The sequence below is a fragment of the Pteronotus mesoamericanus genome, unplaced genomic scaffold (genome assembly GCF_021234165.1).
Source record: "Pteronotus mesoamericanus isolate MK-2021 breed Mesoamerican mustached bat unplaced genomic scaffold, CSHL_Meso_final contig_502, whole genome shotgun sequence".
Lineage (NCBI taxonomy): Eukaryota > Metazoa > Chordata > Mammalia > Chiroptera > Mormoopidae > Pteronotus > Pteronotus mesoamericanus.
This window is the reverse complement of record NW_026555187.1, coordinates 35,363-54,792: the sequence shown is the minus strand read 5'-3', so window position 1 is coordinate 54,792 and position 19,430 is coordinate 35,363. Positions and strand designations below refer to the sequence as shown.

General features: G+C 45.1%; 2 protein-coding genes across 2 annotated transcripts; both read right to left on the bottom strand.

Annotated features, from left to right (window-relative positions):
* Positions 1-6,739: 6,739 nt before the first annotated feature.
* On the bottom strand, positions 6,740-7,727 carry LOC129074909 (olfactory receptor 7A10-like). Its single transcript, XM_054578804.1, has one exon. It carries the CDS (start codon positions 7,712-7,714, stop codon positions 6,740-6,742), a length of 975 nt encoding a protein of 324 aa, XP_054434779.1. The 5' UTR covers positions 7,715-7,727.
* Positions 7,728-11,586: 3,859 nt separating this feature from the next.
* On the bottom strand, positions 11,587-17,899 carry LOC129074908 (olfactory receptor 7A10-like). Its single transcript, XM_054578803.1, has 3 exons — positions 16,975-17,899; positions 12,840-12,902; positions 11,587-11,642 (listed from the first exon to the last, which is right to left on the bottom strand). Exons 1-3 carry the CDS (start codon positions 17,897-17,899, stop codon positions 11,587-11,589), a joined length of 1,044 nt encoding a protein of 347 aa, XP_054434778.1.
* Between the last annotated feature and the right edge of the window lie 1,531 nt (positions 17,900-19,430).

Here is a 19,430-nt window from a genome sequence, read left to right as displayed (position 1 = left end):
TGAATTAAAAAGAAGAAAAAACTTAGCCCTGGCTGGTGTGGCTCAGTGGATTGAATGCCAGCCTGCTAACCAAAAGGTCACAGCGTTGATTCCCAGGCAGGGCATATGCTTGGGTTGTTGGCCAGGTCCCCAGGAGGGGGCGCGCGAGAGGCAACCACACACTGATGTTTCCCTCTCTTTCACCCTCCCCTTCTCTCTAAAAAATAAATAAATAAATCTTTTAACAAATTTAGAACTGAAAAATAAATTTTATAGCCAAGTCTTTGGCAAAAGCAAACAAATAGACAAAAGTATAGTCTAATAAAAAAGAGAGAGAGAGAGAACGGAGATGCCTAAAATCAGGAATGAGAAAAATAAACACAGAGATAAGGAAATGCTTAAATTTGTTGTATAATATTATTTATAACTCTGAGTTAAAAATTTGAAAATCTCTAAGAAGTAAATTTATTTTGGGGAAAATATGAGTGTCCAAAGTTGATTCAGGATGGAAGATAACAGATCAATAATTAAGGAAGGAATGAAATAAACATGAAAACTTACCACCAAAAATGCCCTGGTGGGATCCTCTGGCAAGAACAATAATAGAAGAAATCCCCTTAAGTATTAAAGAAGAAAAGAGATTCTACCATCATTAATGTTATTTATTAACTTTTGGGAAGTTGCAACCAATGCAATGCAAGGAGAAAAAGATATAAGAGACCTAAGTATTGAAAAGGCAATTCTTCATTGTCTGAAGATGATGTATTGGCTATACACAATAAACTGGCAGCTGAAAAACTCTTTGGACTGTGTATAATTTTAGACAGGCAGTTAACACAAAACAAATATGTAAAACCAGCAGCCACATAAAAGTGGCATTTAGTGGCATACAGGATTTTCAGAGTGTTTTGCAACCAGTGCTTCCATCTAGTTCCAAAACATTTCATCACTACGGGAACTCTCTGTACTATTTTTGTAATTTTTCTGTAAATTTAGAATTATTCAAAAATAAAAATTACCAGAAAAAATGGGTGCAAGAGAAAAACCCCAGCCGTGTTCACATCTTGTTAAATCTTTTAGAAAATAGATTACAATTATTTCACATATTAACACAAATATGAATACCTTGGAACAGAAATTGGAAACTTGCAAATATACAAAAATGAGAGCAATATATTTACTGAATTAGCTAAAGTTTCTTGAGAACCTCCATATGTTGAGCACTTGCACTATCTTTTATACACATTGGCTTATTTGATCGTTATCACTCTTTTTTGACTTAACAATGAATACGTGCTTATAATAATGCAATGATGATAATTAACATGTGTAGGTACTCACTAGGTAATAGAGACAATCAATAAACTTCCCATGCAGATAATTAATAAACTTCCCATGTTTTTTCTCCTTTAATTTAATCCTCATATTATCCGTATGAAGAAAATACTATCATTAACCTCATTTAACAAATGTAGAAACTAAGGCACAGAATCATTAAGTAACTTAATATCACAAGAGGCATGAATGAACTTGTGAGTGCTAACTAGTTGGAATTCAAAGGACTGTTTCTTGTTTGAATGAATGAATGAATGAATGACTGAATAAGATTCTATAGATTAAAAAAATATGGGTGCTTCTTTGCTAGAAGAGAACAGAGGCACTTGTGGCTCCTGAAAAAATAGCAAAGATGGCTGGGTATGAATCTCTTGATAGGTGTTGGGAACTGAAAGGTCAATTTCCATTAGGAAGGCGAGAAATCCTCATAATTGGGTTCTAGAAGAGAAAGGAAGGAAGCTGAGAGGAAGAGAAGTTGAGAGAGATACAGGAATTGAATTGTGCAGAATGTTTTAATGAAGAGATTCTCACCATTGTGCTACCCCCGTTTGTACCACCAAAGTTCATCCTTTGAAAGCTCTGCCTGCCTCCATACCTACTTCCCACCGCAGGTACCCTGATGGTGTTGCTGAACCTCTAGCTCCCTTGGTCTTTTCTTCTCTGGGTGATGGGTATTCAACTCAGCTGCAAGGAAGGGCAGGGCGTGAGCATCAGTTGAACTCCCTCCTTCCTGGGACAGTTGATCTGTAGGTGAGAAGAGTAAGGGATGTATTTACCGTTTCTGGGGCCTTACAGCTTGAATCCTCACAAATCCTCGTTAAGCTAATTGTTCCATGATTTCTCTATTCTCAGAGCAATTTGGTTCTCATGAGTGAAAGAGACAAAATAGGAAGGAACTTTTTTTTCCTGCTAATTTTGTACCCTTGGGGGCATTTTGGATGCCAGCTACATGTATCCCCTCCCCCACACCACTTAGTCATGGTTTTCTTTTCTCTATGGGTCTGATTTCATTGTCTTCTCCTGTGAGAATTCCCTCGGGATCTGAGATGGAATTTCTTTGTCCATCAAAGGCACGGGGCAGGCACATTTTTCAAGACCACATGAGTTCCAAGCACCTTGACCCACAGAATCATTTCAATGACTTTTCTACAGCTGCCATTCTTACTATTGAAGGTGACACCCAGAAAAATTTCCAAGTGTGCAATGACAGATGGATGGCGAGAGGTGGATCAGCTGACTGTCCAGGAAGGAATTTGTGGATATCTACAGCTTTTCAGGACCAAAACAAGTCCACTGGGCAGTCCTCAGTATTTCAGTCCATAGAGTATCAGCCACTTTTGTCAATTCACAAGGGACTTATTTTTATAGTTTAAGTGAAACATTATAAAAACATTTCCAAAAAATAAGAACAGTAGCATACGTTGAGTGTCCTCTCTGAGGGACTGTTTTCCGCCTGAAGAGGTCAGCAACAGGGTGACACCTTTGCAACCAGAAGGGCAGACCTCCTGTACGGTTTACTATATCCCTGTTATTATATCAAGCGATGAGCTACCTATCTGATCAATGCTTCATCCCTGGGTGAAGCTCCTCCCCGCAGGGCTGTCATTCCTGGATCACGCTTCATGTGAGGGCATCAGTCTCTACGAAAGCATGCTCCCGGGAAACCGCTCCGTGAAATCCAGTTTTGGATTTATAGGAAGAAAGTTATTGAAGACATTGCTCAGGACAACATTCAATGACTTCTGTATAAGAACAATGTGGCTAAGTGTCTTTATTCTATCTATCTTTTGAATAACTAAAATATGTTTATTTTATCAATGTCACAAAAAATTGTAATTAACCCAGTCTCCCTTACTTTTTATGTCTGTTATGGACAATAGAGCCAAGTCTGGGCCTCCACTTTAGCCTTTGTACAGGGATTTGTAGTCCATTATTGTCCTGTGTAAGAATGTTTGGGAGAAGAGAGTGGAGAGGCAAGAGCATCTTATGTAGAGTCTTCTAGGCCACTGGGAAGTCTGCAACTTTTACTAGGACAGTAGTCCCGCTTTGTTTACAGGGGCTATGTTCAAGACACCCCCTGCTCCTCCCACCAGTGGATGCCTGAAACCATGGTCAGCACCAAATTCTATATGTCCTATGTTTTTTCACACACAGACATATGTATGGCTAAATTTCATTTATAAATTAGCACAGGAGGAGGTAAACAATAATAACTAAACATAAAATAAAACAATTATAACAGTATACTGTATGAAAAGTTATGTGAGTGGCTTTAGGCCATTATTAAGTAAAGCGTTGCAATATTACAACAGTCAATCTGATCACCAAGATGGCCACTGAGTGACTGACAGGCAGGGAGCATCTATAGCCTGGAGATGCTGGACAAAGAGATGATTCACGTCCCGGGCAGGATGGAGCAGGATGGCAGGAGACTTCATCACACTAGTCAGAATGGCGCATGATCTAAAATTTATGAACTGTTTATTTCTGGAATTTTCTATTTAGTATCTTTGGACCATGGTTGACCACAGGTAGCTAAACCCACAACAAGTGAAACTGCAGAAAAGGGGAACTATCACACGGAGGGCTTGTGGCCACACATTTGTGGTGATCCTTGTCAGTGTGGGTGTTTGGTTTTCTCCAACCACTTTGAATGTCGCAGAGAATGGGAGTAATTGGTTTTTTGAAAATTGCTCTACAAACCTATACATATTTAATGTATGTAAACACCTGTGATACCATCACTGCTATCAAGGTAGTGGACATATCCAACACCTCCTAAATTTGTCTTGTGTTCCTTTTTGGGTGGTAAGATGTTTAACATGAGATCCACCCTGTCAACAATTTTGAAGTGTACAATACCATATTGTTAACTGCGCTGTACATCAGATCTCTAGAACTTGTACAGAAGCATGGATGAGCCCCAGAAACACAACATAGAGACTGGCAGCTGAGGACAAACTCTTGAGGGGCCACAGGGCTCAGAACAACTCCCACCACACCATTTCATTTGTTAATGAAGACATATATTAAACCATTTTATTTTAGAATGGCTTGTTATACAGCAATAGCTAGCTGATACAGTTATCCAGGTGAACAGAACAGAGGGCAATTATGATAATCTGCTATTTCTTACTTTTTAAAAAAGATTTTAATAATGTTTTGGAGAGACTGGAAGGGAGGGAGAAAGAGAAACATCAACGTGAGAGAGAAACATCAATCAGTTGCCTCTCATTCGTGCCCTGACTGGAGACCAAACCTGTAACCCGGGCATATGCCCTGACCAGAAATGGAACCAGCAACACTTCGTTTTGCAGGACAATACCCAACTAACTGAGCCACACGGGTCAAGGTGTGTGCTGCTTCTTATTTTTGGCACTTATTCTGATATTTTAACATCATTCCAAATAAGTCTGTTATTTAGGTTAATTTCAGATACCTGAATTAAAAATGACTACAATGAGGTTCCTTTCTAGGTACCTAGCAGACCTTGCAAGGACACTCATGCTTGTGAATTAAAACTGGTGACCCTGCATCTATGAATAGGAGGCATTTAAGTTTTCTTATGAGTCATTTCTGACCATGAAAACTGAAGAAATTCCTTTGTATATAATGAATAATATTGTTCATTCATACCCTTTTGGAGTTTATGATGAAATTTAGGAAAAGAGATATTTTATTTAGGGCAATCGAAAAGTCATATTTGTGGCATAGCTGAAAGTTATTTTTATTTTTTAAAGGTTTTATTTATTTATTTTTTAGAGAGGGGGGAAGGGATGGAGAAAGAAAGGGAGGGAAACATCAGTGTGCTAGAGAAATATCGATAGGTTGTCTCTCACATGCCCCCAACTGGGGACCTGGCCCACAACCCAGGCATGCATCCTGACCAGGAATTGAACTGATGACCTTTCAGTTCACAGGTTGGCCCTCAACGCACTGAGCCACACCAGCCTCAGCATCATCACTGAAATTTTTGAAGCCGAAACAGTAAGATAATTTCTTGAGAAAACATGAAACCTGCTAACCAGTTCTTTATTGCTATGACTACTCCCACATTAACACTGGTATTTCATACCTCAATAAATAGAGATATAGCCTGAAAAGAAATTTAATGCATAGTAATGTAAAGTATAATGTAAAATTTGCTTTGTCAGAATCAAGGTGTTTGCTGAATCTGTTTATTCAAATTTCTGTTTCCATGTAGATGCCACTAGAGGACACATCTTTGACAATCAGGTTTTGCAGGTGACTATGATAGACAATGAGGACAGAGAGCTGAATAAGACAACAGCATTCTAACAAGGAAAATAAAGCCAATGTGTTATAAACCACACTAGAATGTTAAAGTCCACATTAGCAGGAATAGAAGTTAAAGTGCTGATCAAAAAGGAATGACAGTCACAAAAGTGAAAAACTGGTCTCAGACTTTCCTCTTCTTTAAAATTATAGAAATGGCCCGGTTGCCAAGCTTAGCTTTTTCCATTGGAGTGATACAACTTATGGCTATTATATTAGTAAAACTAAAAAATTATTACATGGGGTGATATTTTTCATTCTAGAAGAAATCATTCTTATGCAATTCAAGGAATTCATGAGAGAAATGAAAATTTCTAAAAATTTCATATCCAAGAGAAGACATAATTTTGGGAAAATAAGAAGAAAGAATTTGATTATCAAGGAAAACTATTTGATATCAGAAGAAGAAATTTCAATGGAGTGAGATACTTAAATTGTAGAGAGAAACTGTGCGGGTGACCTTGTCCCGCGAAGTTCCCGGGAGCTGTGGATGAAATCAATCTGCCAGCACCATCAGGACCACACCAGCAAGATCTGTGTGGGGAGGAAAGGCTGGGCGATCCCCCCGAAAGGCAGGGCCCTGATCTCCTTCTTCCCTAGGCTTTTACTGAGCTCAGCAAGTTAGGGAGCACACAGCATGCCCATGGAGCTCATCACTCAATGCCACGTAGCGTTGATGAAAGGAGAAAAGATATTGTTCAGAGAAAAACACTTGCAAGAACATAGGGGTCTCCTTCAATCGGGGTCTGTTGGACAGTACGACACTAGATGGTCCGAACGACCTCGTGCTTTGCACCTAAACATCTGCTGTACGTTAACTCGATTAACTAGAAAAGAGTATTCTTAGCAGGAGAGGCTTCAAAGGAAACAACGCCGTCTTCTTCAGGCCTGATTTCCCCGGGGGACCGCCTGTGCCCGTATGGGTTCATGCCTGCCGGCCAGCATTCCTGGTTTTCCGGCTGAGACTTACAGGTCAGACCCTGCTCATGCGGGGCTACAGTCCCCGATACCAGGCAGGGCGGTTCCCCACAAAAGTGAATACAAATTCCAAGAAAGAAATCAAAGGAACGATATGTATTTCCATAATCTGACTAAAGAACTGCAGTTTCTGACTACAAGGCTTCGAGTCCTATGACAACGGGGACTTGGTCAGCCCCAGGACAATTGCCCCTTGTTTACCTGCAGTTGCAAAGAATCTGTTCAGAGCCCCCTTGATGTCTCTGTTCCTGAGGCTGTAGATGAAGGGGTTCAGCATGGGTGTGACCACGGCGTACATCACCGAGGCAACCGCACTTGAGTGTGAGCCGTGGTTCCCTGCAGAGCTGAGATACACGCCTAGGCTCGTACCGTAAAATAAGGAGACAACCGAGAGGTGAGACGCACAGGTGGAAAAAGCTTTATATTTCCCCTGAGCTGATGGGATTGCACGTACGGAGGACACTATCTTAGAGTAAGAGTAAAGGATCCCAGCCAGGGGACCACCACCCAGCAGCGCAGCTGAAATATATATCACCATGTCATTAAGAAAGGTATCAGAACAGGCAAGTTGGATCACCTGATTGAGATCACAGAAAAAATGGGGGACTTCCAAGTTGGAACAGAAAGACAGTCGCAACAGCATAAAACACTGTAGCAAGGAATACATGGCACTCATGATCCAGGACACCAGAAGCAGCAGTCCACAGAGCCGGGGGTTCATGATGACCGTGTAGTGCAGGGGGTGACAGATGGCCACAAACCGGTCATAGGCCATCACAGTCAGGAGGAAGTTGTCCAACGCTGCAAAGAGTATGAAAAAATACATCTGGGCGATGCAGCCTGCATAGGCGATGGCTTTGCTGTGTGTCTGGATGTTCACCAGCATCTTGGGGACGGTGGTGGAGGTGAAGCAGATGTCAGCCAAGGACAGGTTGCCGAGGAAGAAGTACATGGGCGTGTGGAGGCGGGAGTCTGAGCTGACGGCCAGGATGATGAGCAGGTTTCCTAGAACAGTGACCAGGTACATGGAGAGGAACAGCCCAAACAGGAGAGGCTGCAATTTTGGTGCCTCTGATAGTCCCAGGAGAAGGAATTCTGACACTCTCGTAAGGTTCCCTGGTGCCATGAGGTGGAGGTGACTTTCAAGAAGGAGAAAAAGAACAGGAGTAATTTTCATATAACCCGGTATTACTCATATAGCTCTAATGGGACAGTTAATATTTTGCAGACGAGACATTAATTTCAGTACTTTAGGACTGACCTGTGCCCCCTAGGCGTGTTCTGTGTCATCTCAGAGTAGAAGCTTTGTTCTGATCTGATCTTTCCTAAGGTGTCCGATGTACTACAGTTTTAGTTAGAAATATTTCATGTATTTCAGGAATACAAATTGAGTGCTGCCCGTGGTTTTGGCGCTGCCTGGGCCGTGAGTGGAGGGTGATGAAGAGCACAAGTCCCTACACGTCAATATTGGGGGAAGAATATGGCAGTGAATACAGATAATAACATTACAGGTGGAGACAGAGCCTATGAAAAGAAATGAAAGCAGGTCTAAAGGGGAAGGTGACTAGGCTGTTGTATATTTCATGGGCTTTTATGCAAGATCTGCGAACAAGGTGACATTTGAGCACAGAACGCCAGGGAGAAAGGGAGGGAGATGAAGGTGAGGCGGGCAAGTGTGTGCCCGGCAGAGGGAACGGCCAGTGCCAAGGCCTTAGGGAGGCGCTGAAGGGGGTTAGGGATTTGCTCAAAGTTAATACCAGAGTATGTGATGGGCCTTGATGATAATCTCTTCAGGTTGCTTCTAGGCAGTGAGTCTCGACCAAAAATGACTTTGTCCCTAGCAAGGCCTAAAGAGAAATCTCTAAACACCTAGTATTCATGCAGACACAGAAAAATTCCCTCCATTATTACCCCTCCCCACAGGTCAGTGGTGAAAGGTGACAGAACCTAGTTTAGACCAGCACGTCTCCAGTTTCAATGTGCCTGTGAAGTCCCCAGGATCCTAGTTCAAGTGCAGAATCGGATTCAGCAGGTCCTTCAGGCTCAGAGAAGCTGCGTGTCCGACAGGCGCCCAGGTGGTGCTGATGCTGCAGGTCCTGGTCTGTGGGCCGCGCCCGGAGAAAAAAGGCTGTGGGTCTGAGTTGGACTCAGTTGCAGGTCATTTTAGTGACTATGGTCCAAATATCGTCTCTGCATGGAGTTTTGAAGGAACAGTGTACTCACTGATCCCAGAGGCTATGATTGAGTCTGCGTTTCCTTTATGTAAGGGCCCTTGAGTGACACAAAATAATACCCAGCAGAAAAACCATTTTTAGCAGGTGGAAAGGGACCTGTATAAGATGTCCGCATCCAAGTCCCCAGTGTGTCGGAATAAAACATTTTTTTTTATATCAAGGGGAGGGTAGGATAGCAGATGGAGCAGGGCTGCAAATCAGCGGATTTCAGGTAGAAGATGAGCAGGATCATCTGCAAGGGAACCAAGGTCAGCACAGTGCGCCCCTAGATGCAGAGAGGGAACCCAGGAGAAAACGCGGCCCTGCTGGCTCTGACGAAGGAGGAAGGGCCCTGAGGCAGGGACGCAGGTGGTCAGGACACAACCTGGAGGTGGGAGAACACAGCTTCTCCCCTGAGCCTCTTGGAGGAACCCGGCCCTGCACCTTGAGATCAGCCAGTGAGACCCGTACCAGGCTCTGACGGCTAGAACTGCACGCGCACCCCTGTGCTCACGGGGAGCAGCCAGCGTGGGAGCACCTCCCCGCAGCCCCCGGGGTCTAAGAGGCTCCGTCACTCAGGGACGCCTGCTGCGGGGGCTGAGTTCAAGTCTCCGCCTTCGTTAGTTTTCTTGGGTAGGCCTTTTACTTTGAAAATCTACAGGGAGTAGAAAAGACATTTTAAAATGATTTGGAGATATTCTGCCCTGTTAGCTGGGACACTGAAGTCTTCACAGCATTAATGTAAACGTTGTGACCCAGGATGTCTCGGTGTCATTAACTTGTAAGGTACAATGTGCGACCTTAATTTTTCTGCAGTGAATTGTCCAAACTTGTTTCTCAGCACACTACACTTGTGGGCTACATGGTGGTCAGTCCTCAATTTATGTCCCCCACAAGCATGACAGAATCTCCCATGCAAAGCATGGAAATAGGACCGCCACGGGAGAAGGCCGAGTGTGGGCCTGAATACCTACTAACTGTTTGAATATATAAGGTAAGAGGGCACAACACCCCAAGTTGGTGCCGTCCCCCCCACCCCAGGAATGAAGTAAAACTCTTTAGTATGCCTTTTTGGACTCAGCGAATAATTTTTTCAGGTGAGTAGTCAGCCTGTGAGAAGACACGGCAATGTCTGGCTCACTATCTGCCGCTGCGAGGTGCCGTCTGGCTCACTGGGCTGGATCTTTCAGCGAATGCAACCCACGCTCAAACACACCCCGGCTTAGAAATTCAGTGCAAACGCCCTCACTCACTGCACTGCTCTCCGCACCTAATGTCTGTTTGCTTCTCCCCAAAGAGCAAAACTCCCAGACGTGTTTTCATTTTCCTGCAACCATTTCACGCATCTCACTCATTGTCCAGCGTCACCCCACCGGACTCCCTGCCCCATCTCTTCCCTGTCAGCTGTGGGCCTGGAGGGCAGATTCAGGGAAACGCATTCTCGTTAACATACCATGTAAATTAAGTTTACAGTATTCCCGTAACCGAGAATAGAAACAGGGGTATCTGGTCCCAGGCTAGGCTGACTGGGGTGGCCTGACTCAGTGAAAGTTCTCAGGTTCCAGCCTCTCTGACCCTTTCCTGATGCACCTACCAGGCTCTCCCGCTCCCCTGGGTGGGCTTTCTGTTCTCTGTGTGCAAGTCAGAGTTGGTCCCAGGATGGCTGATGGTGGAGACGGAAGCTCTGTCCCACACACACAGCAGGAAGGAGTGAAGACTCAGTTCCTGAGCCAGGCTGGGGAATCACAGCAAGCACGTCCTGTCCAGCAACACTGCACAAGCGGAGGGGCTGCACCAGGAGATATGTACGGCTCTCTCTCTATCTGCTCCGCAGGCACATTTCCCTTGTGTCCTTCCGGCATCTAAGGACATGATTCCCCTTGGGCCTCTGGAATGAACAGAAAGGACATTTTTCCTAATGATTCTCTGATCCCAAAAGGCCTTGTTAGAAGCCAGGTGGATTTAGATCTTATGACTCCTGGTCTTGGCTCTCAGCTGCTTCCCAGAGGTCTCACCACCTACTTCCTTATTCCAACACTGAGTTAACATTTTCCCACAGACGGAGACCACGGAACCTCCCAGGACCAGGTCCCTTCAGTCCTTCAAGCACGGATTTGCGGTGGGGACCCAGCCCTGATGTCTCCAGAGCATTGCTGTCCCCTCTTCCGTGAGGGGAGGGCCTTGTTCCTTTGGTATGGCATCCTGGGCAGAACACTCTTTGGCTTCCTAACGCATTTGTCAAACTAGTTAGGGATTTTGCACATGTCTAACAAATGAAGAGCTGTCATTTAGTGCACCATTATAAAACATCTGTTAATCATGAGAGATATGTTTTGATACTTTTATGCCATATTAACTGAACTTAGTACCTTATAGATTTTGTCTGGTTTAATTTTTTGAAAAGTCCATTCTATGAGTGTTACTGTTATGGACTCCACTCCCCTTTGCAGAATTGGGGCTTGAAGGGCTTAGAGATTGGCTCAGAGTTAGGAACCTAGAGAGGGGTGGACCTTGGTTGGAATCTGTCCGGTGCTTTCAATGTTTTCAAACTGTGGGCCAGTGGTTCTCTACCTGAGATGCTCGTGTCCCTGGAGATATTTGGCAACATGTGGAGGGAGGCTGCTAAGCACCTACAATATGAGACAAACCATTATTGCACCCATACTGTCGACACGAGAATGTGGGAAAGCTTTGTCTAGATCAGCACTTCTCCAACTTCAATGCCCATTACGTCACCCAAGAGTACAGTGCAGCTGCAGGTCCTGGTGGACGCAGTTTCTGTGAATCAAACACGTTCCCAGGCGGTGCTGATGCTGCAGGTGCTGCTCTGTGCACCACACTCTGAGGAGGAAGGCGGTGGCCGTGTGACGGTCAGACTAGAGTTTGATTCTCGGTTGCGGTCATGCGCGTGGAGACAGGTCGACCTTTCTCTCCTTCACAAATGTTTCTCTCTTTTTTCTCTCCTCTCTCTCTCTCTCTCTCTCTCTCTGTCCCCGCCCTCCTGTCTCAAATCCCTGGAAACATGTCGTGGAGTTCTAGATCTGTTTCCTACACCAATGTAGGGAAATTTTCATCATGATTTTTTCAAATCAATTTTCAATTTCTTGCTCCCTCTCTTCTCCTTATGGCACCCCCATGATGTGAATGATGGTCTGCCTGTTGCCCTTGCGGTTCCTTATTCTATTCTCATTTTTTAGATTCTTTTTTTGTTGCTGTTTTGATTGGGTATACATTTTTTGTTGTATTTCACATCGTCGTTTTTATTCTCAGCTTCAGCTACTCTACTGTTTATATCCTGTAAATCACTCTTTATTTCAATTATTGTATCCTTTATTTCTGACTGGATCTTTTTTGATGCTGTTGAGGCCCTCACTAAGTTTACTGAACATCCATATAACCACTGTTTTGAACTGTGCATCTAATAGATTGCTTGTCTTCATTTGGTTGTTTTTATAGAGATTTTTTTCTGTTTCTCTTCTGGGCGGTTTTCTTTGTCTCCTCCTGTTGGCAGCCTGCTTGTGTTTGTTACTATGTATGAGACAGAGCTGCTCTGTCTCTCAGGCTCAGTAGAGTGGCCTCATGTAGCAGGCGTCCGGAGGGGTCCATTGGCACAGCCTCCCCTCTCACCCAATACGGGTACTTAACGTGTGCGTACGACATGGGCTGTGTACACACTACACTTGGAGTTGAGCCTCAGTTGCTGTTAGCTTGTCTATGGGAGGGATTCAACAAGGCCGATGGGTAGCAGGGGCTGGCTGTGCCCGCTGACTACCTACCTGCAGCCAGCGTGGAGGATCAGCTGTGCAGGAGCTCGCTGCACAGAGCAGGCCTTGCTTCAGCAGGGCTCGGGTGCCTGCTGCGTTTTCCCCTTGAGTGTGTCCCTTGTGGGGGTGGTTGGGTGGTGGTGCTCTGCTGTGGTCTGAAGCTGTCCACTGGGTGTGCTGGCTCGGGGGCCTCCCATTGGTGCGGGCCAAGGCCAGCCACCCTCTGTGTGCTGCCCAGGGTCATCTGACAAAAGCTCCCTGCAGTTGCGTCTACCTGTGCTGGGCTGACAGGTGCTTAGGTGAGGCCAAGTGTGAACCGAGGCCGGCTCTTGCAGTGCTGGGCCTGGAGCCACGTAGCCAGTGGTACTGGGCTCGCTTAGATCAGATACAGCTTCTTTGAGAGAATTTAGGGAAATCTGAAGCATGAGACAGGACAAGCCTTTTGTATGGAAGCCCCCTGGAAATGGCTTGGGAGGGCCCGAGCGTTCAGTGGGGTAGCGTTTGAGGGAATCCCTAGGGTCGGACCAGAGTGCGAGTCGGGTTGAAGGAGTCTCAGGTACGTCACCAACTTGCCGGCTCTGCGGGGCGAGGGCCCAACAGCGGCGCAGAGGCCTCTGCGCGCGCTTCTGTCTGGGAGAAAGCTGCCCCTGCAGCTCTCACCCGGAGGCCAAACAATCCAGCTCCTCCCTGTGTCTCTCTGATGCCTTCAAGCTGCTGAGCTTGCGCTGGAGCTCAGGGAGAGTGAGTCTGAGTAAGTCCCCGCTCGGGTGCTTTAAGAGGAGCAGCCTGGGGCTCCAGGTGTTTTCACCTTCCTCAGCCTCGATCCCTGCCGTTTGTTACAGCCAGACATTACGGGGACTTCCCCCCAACACTGGTCCGCTGGGCTGGGGGCATGGTGTGGGGCTGGGCACCCTCACTCCTCAGCCACTACCCTCGTGATTTACATCGGCTCCGTGTGGGTGTGGGACCAGCCTGTTCCGTGTCTCTGCCCCTCCCTACAGTCTCGCTGTTGTTTCTTCTTTACTTCTGCAGTCGTGGGACTTCCATTCAAAACGTCATATTCATATGTGCCAATGTCCACTGGTATTAGGTTTATTATTCCGTAACACCATCAATGATAGGAAAAGAAGATTGAGGTGTTTACATTTTTTTAATTATATAACAGAGCAATTAAAGTGTTTCTGCCTCTTCTTGAATTCTATCTAAATGAACCTGTGCAGTGCGTACTCTTAACTTTTGTATGACTCCTTTAAGTCAGCAAATGTTGCATTTTTAATATGCCCTGTTTATTTTGTTATCCTGCAACAAACTATTTTTTAAAATCTGTTCGAATTAATAAACAAGTTTAGTAAAGATGTAGCATACAAAATCAATATAGAGAAATCTATTATGTCAATACATGAAATAATGAACAGTCCGAAATTAAGAAAACAGTTTCATTTCCAATTGTATCAAAAAGATTAAAATATCTGGAAATAAACTATAAAACATTGCTGGAAGATACTGATACAGGCACAGTTAGAAAGTAAGATATTCTTTGTTTATGGCTTGGAAAAATTAATTTTGTTAAATGTCCATATTACTGTTAAAGGGAAAACCACAGGCCCTAAATGACATCATTCCAGTAAAAGCCATGATGACCAGTCTCGATTTGATACTGGATCTAATGGAAGTTTCAGCATTTCCCGGAAACTTTTTGGATTTAATGATTCAGACAAGTAGTGAAATCTACTGTCACGTGGGCCCTTCACACTTGCTCATAGAAGGAAGAGGGAATTTGTAAGATAGTAATCCTTCTCCTTCTCTTCTCCAAAGGAGAGATGTCATGGTCTCAAAATAATTCTTTACTTTTTGTTGTCAGTAGCTTTCTTGCCCCACCCATTTGCGTACAAAAACTCTCAGCTCTGTACATGCCCTCTGACCTTTCTCTGTGTCATTAGATAGGTTGCTACCTGATCCACGACCCACTTAATAATGCCAATTCGATCTTCAGAATTACTAGGTTGAATTTTTTGTAAACATACCCAAAGTGATCAACAGATCTAATTCAATCTCTATCAAGTTCCAATGTCATTTTTTCACAGAAATAGAATAAGCAATCCTAAAATTTGCATGAAGCCACATAACATCCTGACTGTCCAATATATATTGGAAGGTGAACCATAGCTGAGGGTAACACATCCCCTGATTTCAAAGTATATTACAAAGCTATAGTAGTTAAAGCCGTATGGTACAGGCGTGGAAACAGATACACAACAATGGAAGGGAATAGAGAGCCCATAAGCAAACCCACGCCGATCAGGTCATGAAACCAGGGAAAGGAGGCATGAGTATACAATGGGGGAAAGGACAGTCTCTTCAATAAATGGTGCTGAGAAAACTGGACAGCCACATGGAAAAGAGTGACACTGGGTCACTATTGTAAGGGTCTAGAATGAGTCACCCCAAAAGATGTATGTGGATTATTTTGTAACTGAATGCAATAGAGACCCTGGAGGGTCCAAGAGGAACTTCCAGCTCTCCTGTAAAGAATTTAAATTGGGGGTCTTGCCCAGAATCAGTTATTATCAGAGATAACTTCTTATGACATTTGCAAAGGGCAGGCCCAATTTCTCATTGCTGAACATCTGCTCTTCTCATTGTCCTGCAATGTCCTTCCTCCCTCCTGAAGCCTCAGGTGCCTTCCCTCATCCTTAGGCCAGAATGTCACGTACACTTCATTTTCTCTTTCTGTCTTGGAAACCTGTCACATAAGTTTCCAAATAAACTCTACTAGGAGACGTATATTTGATAATCAAGTTTTGCCAGGGACGATGGTAGGTATTCTGCCCCCCGCAGCTGAAGAGGACAAGAAAACCTGGCAATTAGGTGTAAAGCGCAGTAGCATGTGTGTAGCGTAAGTACCTGACTGAGCCTTCTTTTCAAAGCCGTGCACCTCAGGTCATCAGGGTGCCAGACGCGGGACCCGGCTGCGGCGTAAGCGCCGGCGTTGCCCCCGACCATGGAGTGGGCTTTCTGTTTTTAAATAAAGCTATTAGCTCTGTTTTGGACCTTGAAAGATAAGCACTTGTATTTTTAATTAGAAGCCATCTGGATAAGATCAAAGGGATCGATCCGGGAACAAAGTTCATGTGGAATTACACACAGGAACACACATTATTTTCCCACTTTTTATACAAGAATTAACGTGTTCTAACCTTCTCTTTTAGAGAGCTCTGAGTAACCTCCAACTGACCACATGGGGACCCTGCCCTTCATTTTCCTGCCCTAAGTCCCACTCTTATGTTTTGAATTGGCCAGTGAAAACAGAATCTACTGTCCTGCTCTTGGAACCCAGGACAGGCGGGGCCCTTCAGGCCAAGTCCATTCTCTCTCTCTCTCTCTTCACACACAGAGGGACGCACTCACAGACACACACACACACACACACACACCCCTCCTTTGTGGCTTTCGTGTTGCTGGTCCTGAGCATAATAAGCCTTTCGTTTTCATAGTCTGCGTGAAGGTTGTTGCAATTATAACAAGGACCACAGGAGGTCATCCCGCCACAACAGTGACCGGTCTGAGGAAGAGTAGCAGGACCCAGGGCTGGTGCCCAGGCCTTCCTACCCTGAAGCGTCACTGTCAACAGGCGGAGACTCACAGGGCACAGCGATCAATCTACGTCATTAGGAACAGCCCCCGAGGTACTGATGTGCAAAGGATGAGGACACATAGGAAAAAGCGAGGTTTGATTGTTGTGGAATGAAATTATCTAAAGGACTTAGTAGCCAAGTGAAATATTCCCACAATAGTCATACCACTTATTACTGTTCTATGTACAAAAGAAGAACAAATTACTTAAAATTATATAGAGGGTCCCACACAAATAATGTCCTTTTTTTTGTTACAAAATCTTTTATTACAAAATCATAAGCATGTAATCCTGTAAGAAAACAATATCACACTCAAACACACTATATGAGATTTTAGGGGAAATGTTGACATTGCTGTCTGTCTCGTGTGAGACATTCACATGCCCTACCAGCCACTCTCAAACAGGCCTCACTTCTGCCAGACCCAGTGTACTGCTCAGGATGAAATTATTCTAAAGACATCAGTGTTGCCACAGAAATACATAAAAACGTCCAAATATATCTGATCAAGGTTGGAGAACTTTTTTTGATTTTAGGAAAAAGGGAAAAAAGAAAAACTGTCTATTTAGTAGGCAAAGTAGAAAGCTTAATAAAATGGTGACTTAAATTGCATAGAGAAGTTGAAACAAACAAAGTAAATTCCAGGACAGAAATAAGAGGAGCAAGTTCAAAAACCCAAAAACTAATTAAAGAATCACAATTTCTAGTTTTGATTCTTGGGGCCAAGAAAGCAAGGATACTTTTTTGGCCTCAGGATGATCGTCCCTTGTTTACCTGCCACCACAGCGAATCTTTTGAGAGCCCCTTTTATGTCTCTGTTCCTGAGGCTGTAGATGAAGGGGTTGAGCATGGGTGTGACCACGGCGTACATCACGGAGGCGACTGCACTTGACTGTGAGCTGTGCGTGGCGGCAGAGCTGAGGTACACGCCTAGGCTCGTACCGTAAAATAAGGAGACCACGGAGAGGTGAGACGCACAGGTGGAAAACGCCTTATACTTCCCCTGAGCTGATGGGATTGCACGTATGGAGGACACTATCTTAGAGTAAGAGTAAAGGATCCCAGCCAGGGGACCACCACCCAGCAGCCCAGTTGCCAGAAATATCACTAAGCCGTTAAGAAAGTTCTCAGAACGGGCAAGTTGAGTCATCTGATTGAGTTCACAGAAAAAGTGGGGGATTTCCAAGTCTGAGCAGAAGGACAGTCGCAACACCATCAAGCTTTGCAGCAAGGAATGCAGGGCACTGATGATCCAGGACAGCAGAACGAGCAGCCCACAGAGCCGGGGGTTCATGATGACCGTGTAGTGCAGCGGGTGGCAGATGGCCACAAACCGGTCATAGGCCATCACGGTCAGGAGGAGGTCATCCAACACAGCAAAGAGCATGAAAAAACCCATCTGGGCGATGCAGCCTGCGTAGGCGATGGCTTTGCTGTGTGCTTGGATGTTCACCAGCATCTTCGGGATGGTGGTGGAGGTGAAGCAGATGTCAGCCAAGGACAGGTTGCAGAGGAAGAAGTACATGGGCGTGTGGAGGCGGGAGTCTGAGCTGACGGCCAGGATGATGAGCAGGTTTCCCAGCACAGTGACCAGGTACATGGAGAGGAACAGCCCAAACAGGAGGGGCTGCAGTTCCGGTGCCTCTGAAAGTCCCAGGAGAAGAAACTCCAACACTCTCGTAAGGTTCCCTGCTGCCATGAGGTGGAGGTGACTTTCAAGAAGGAGAAAAAGAACAGAAGTAATTTTCATATACACTGGTATTACTCATATAAGTCTAACGCTACCGTTTACATTTTGCAGTCAAGAAATTAACTTCAGTAATTTGAGACACAACTGTCCCCTCAGGATTTTCGTGTCGTCTCTGTTGCAATTTTTGACCAAATTTACTTTTTTCTAAGGTGTCTGTTATAGTACAGTTTTAATTAGAAGTATTTCATGTATTTCAGGAATATAAATTGAGTGCTGACCGTGTTTTCAGCACGGTCAGGGCTACGAGTGGGGGGTGATGAAGAACACACGTCCTGCACGTCAAGGTTGGGAAAAGATTATAAAGGCCAAAAAATTGAAATAGATGTAACATTACAGATGGTGACAGACCCTATGAATGAAACATGAAGCAGGTCTAAAGGAGAAGTGACTAGGCCATTGTATTTTTCATGGGCTTTCAGGCAGAACCTGCCAACAAGGTGACATGAGAGCACAGACCTCAAGGGAGAAAGGGAGGGAGGTCAAGGTGAGGCGGGCAAGTGTGTGCCCGGCAGAGGGAACGGCCAGGGCCAAGGCCTTAGGGAGGCGCTGAAGGGGGTTAGCTATTTGCTCAAAGGTAATACCAGAGTAAGCGATGGGCCTTGCTAACAATTTTTTCAGGTTGCTTCTAGTCAGTGGGTCTCAACCAGAAATGACTTTGCCCCTAGGGTATCAGGTAAGGCCTGTAGGGATACCACCGAATACCTCCAATTCACACACAAACAAATAAGAACACGTACCCGAGTCCATAGCCCTCCCCACAAGTCAGTGGTGAAAGGTTACGGAATCTAATGAGACCAGCACGTCTCCCATTTCAATGTGCATGTGAAGTCCTCAGGATCCGAGTTCAAGTGCAGAATCGGATTCAGCAGGTCCTTCAGGCTCAGAGAAGCTGCGTGTCGGACAGGCGCCCAGGTGCTGCTGATGGGCCAGTCCCGGAGAATAAAAGCTGTGAGTCCTGTGAGTCTGTGTTGGACTTAGCTGCAGGTCATTTTAGTTCCTATGTCCAAATATTGTCTCTACATGGAGTTTTGAAGGAACAGTGTAGTCACTCGTTCCACAGGCTATGATTGAGTCTGTGTTTCCTTTACGTAGAGGCCCTTGAGTGACACAGAACAATACACTATGAAAAACAACTTGTAGCAGGCAGGAAAATCCTCTAAAAGATATTCCATCCTAATTCCCAGTATGTTTGAATATGTTATTTTTTTTAAGGCAAGGGGAGGAGGAGGGTAGCAGATGGAGCAGGGCTGCCAATCAGCTGAGTTCTGGGTAGATATGAGCAAGAGGAGTAAGGTCAGCACGGCGCGCCCCTAGATGCAGAGAGGGAGCCCAGGAGAAAACGCGGCCCTGCTGGCTCTGACGAAGGAGGAAGGGCCCTGAGCCAGGGACGCAGGCGGTCGGGGCACAACCTGCAGGTGGGAGAACACAGCTTCTCCCCTGAGGCTCTCGGAGGAACCCGGCCCTGCAGGCACCTAGAGAT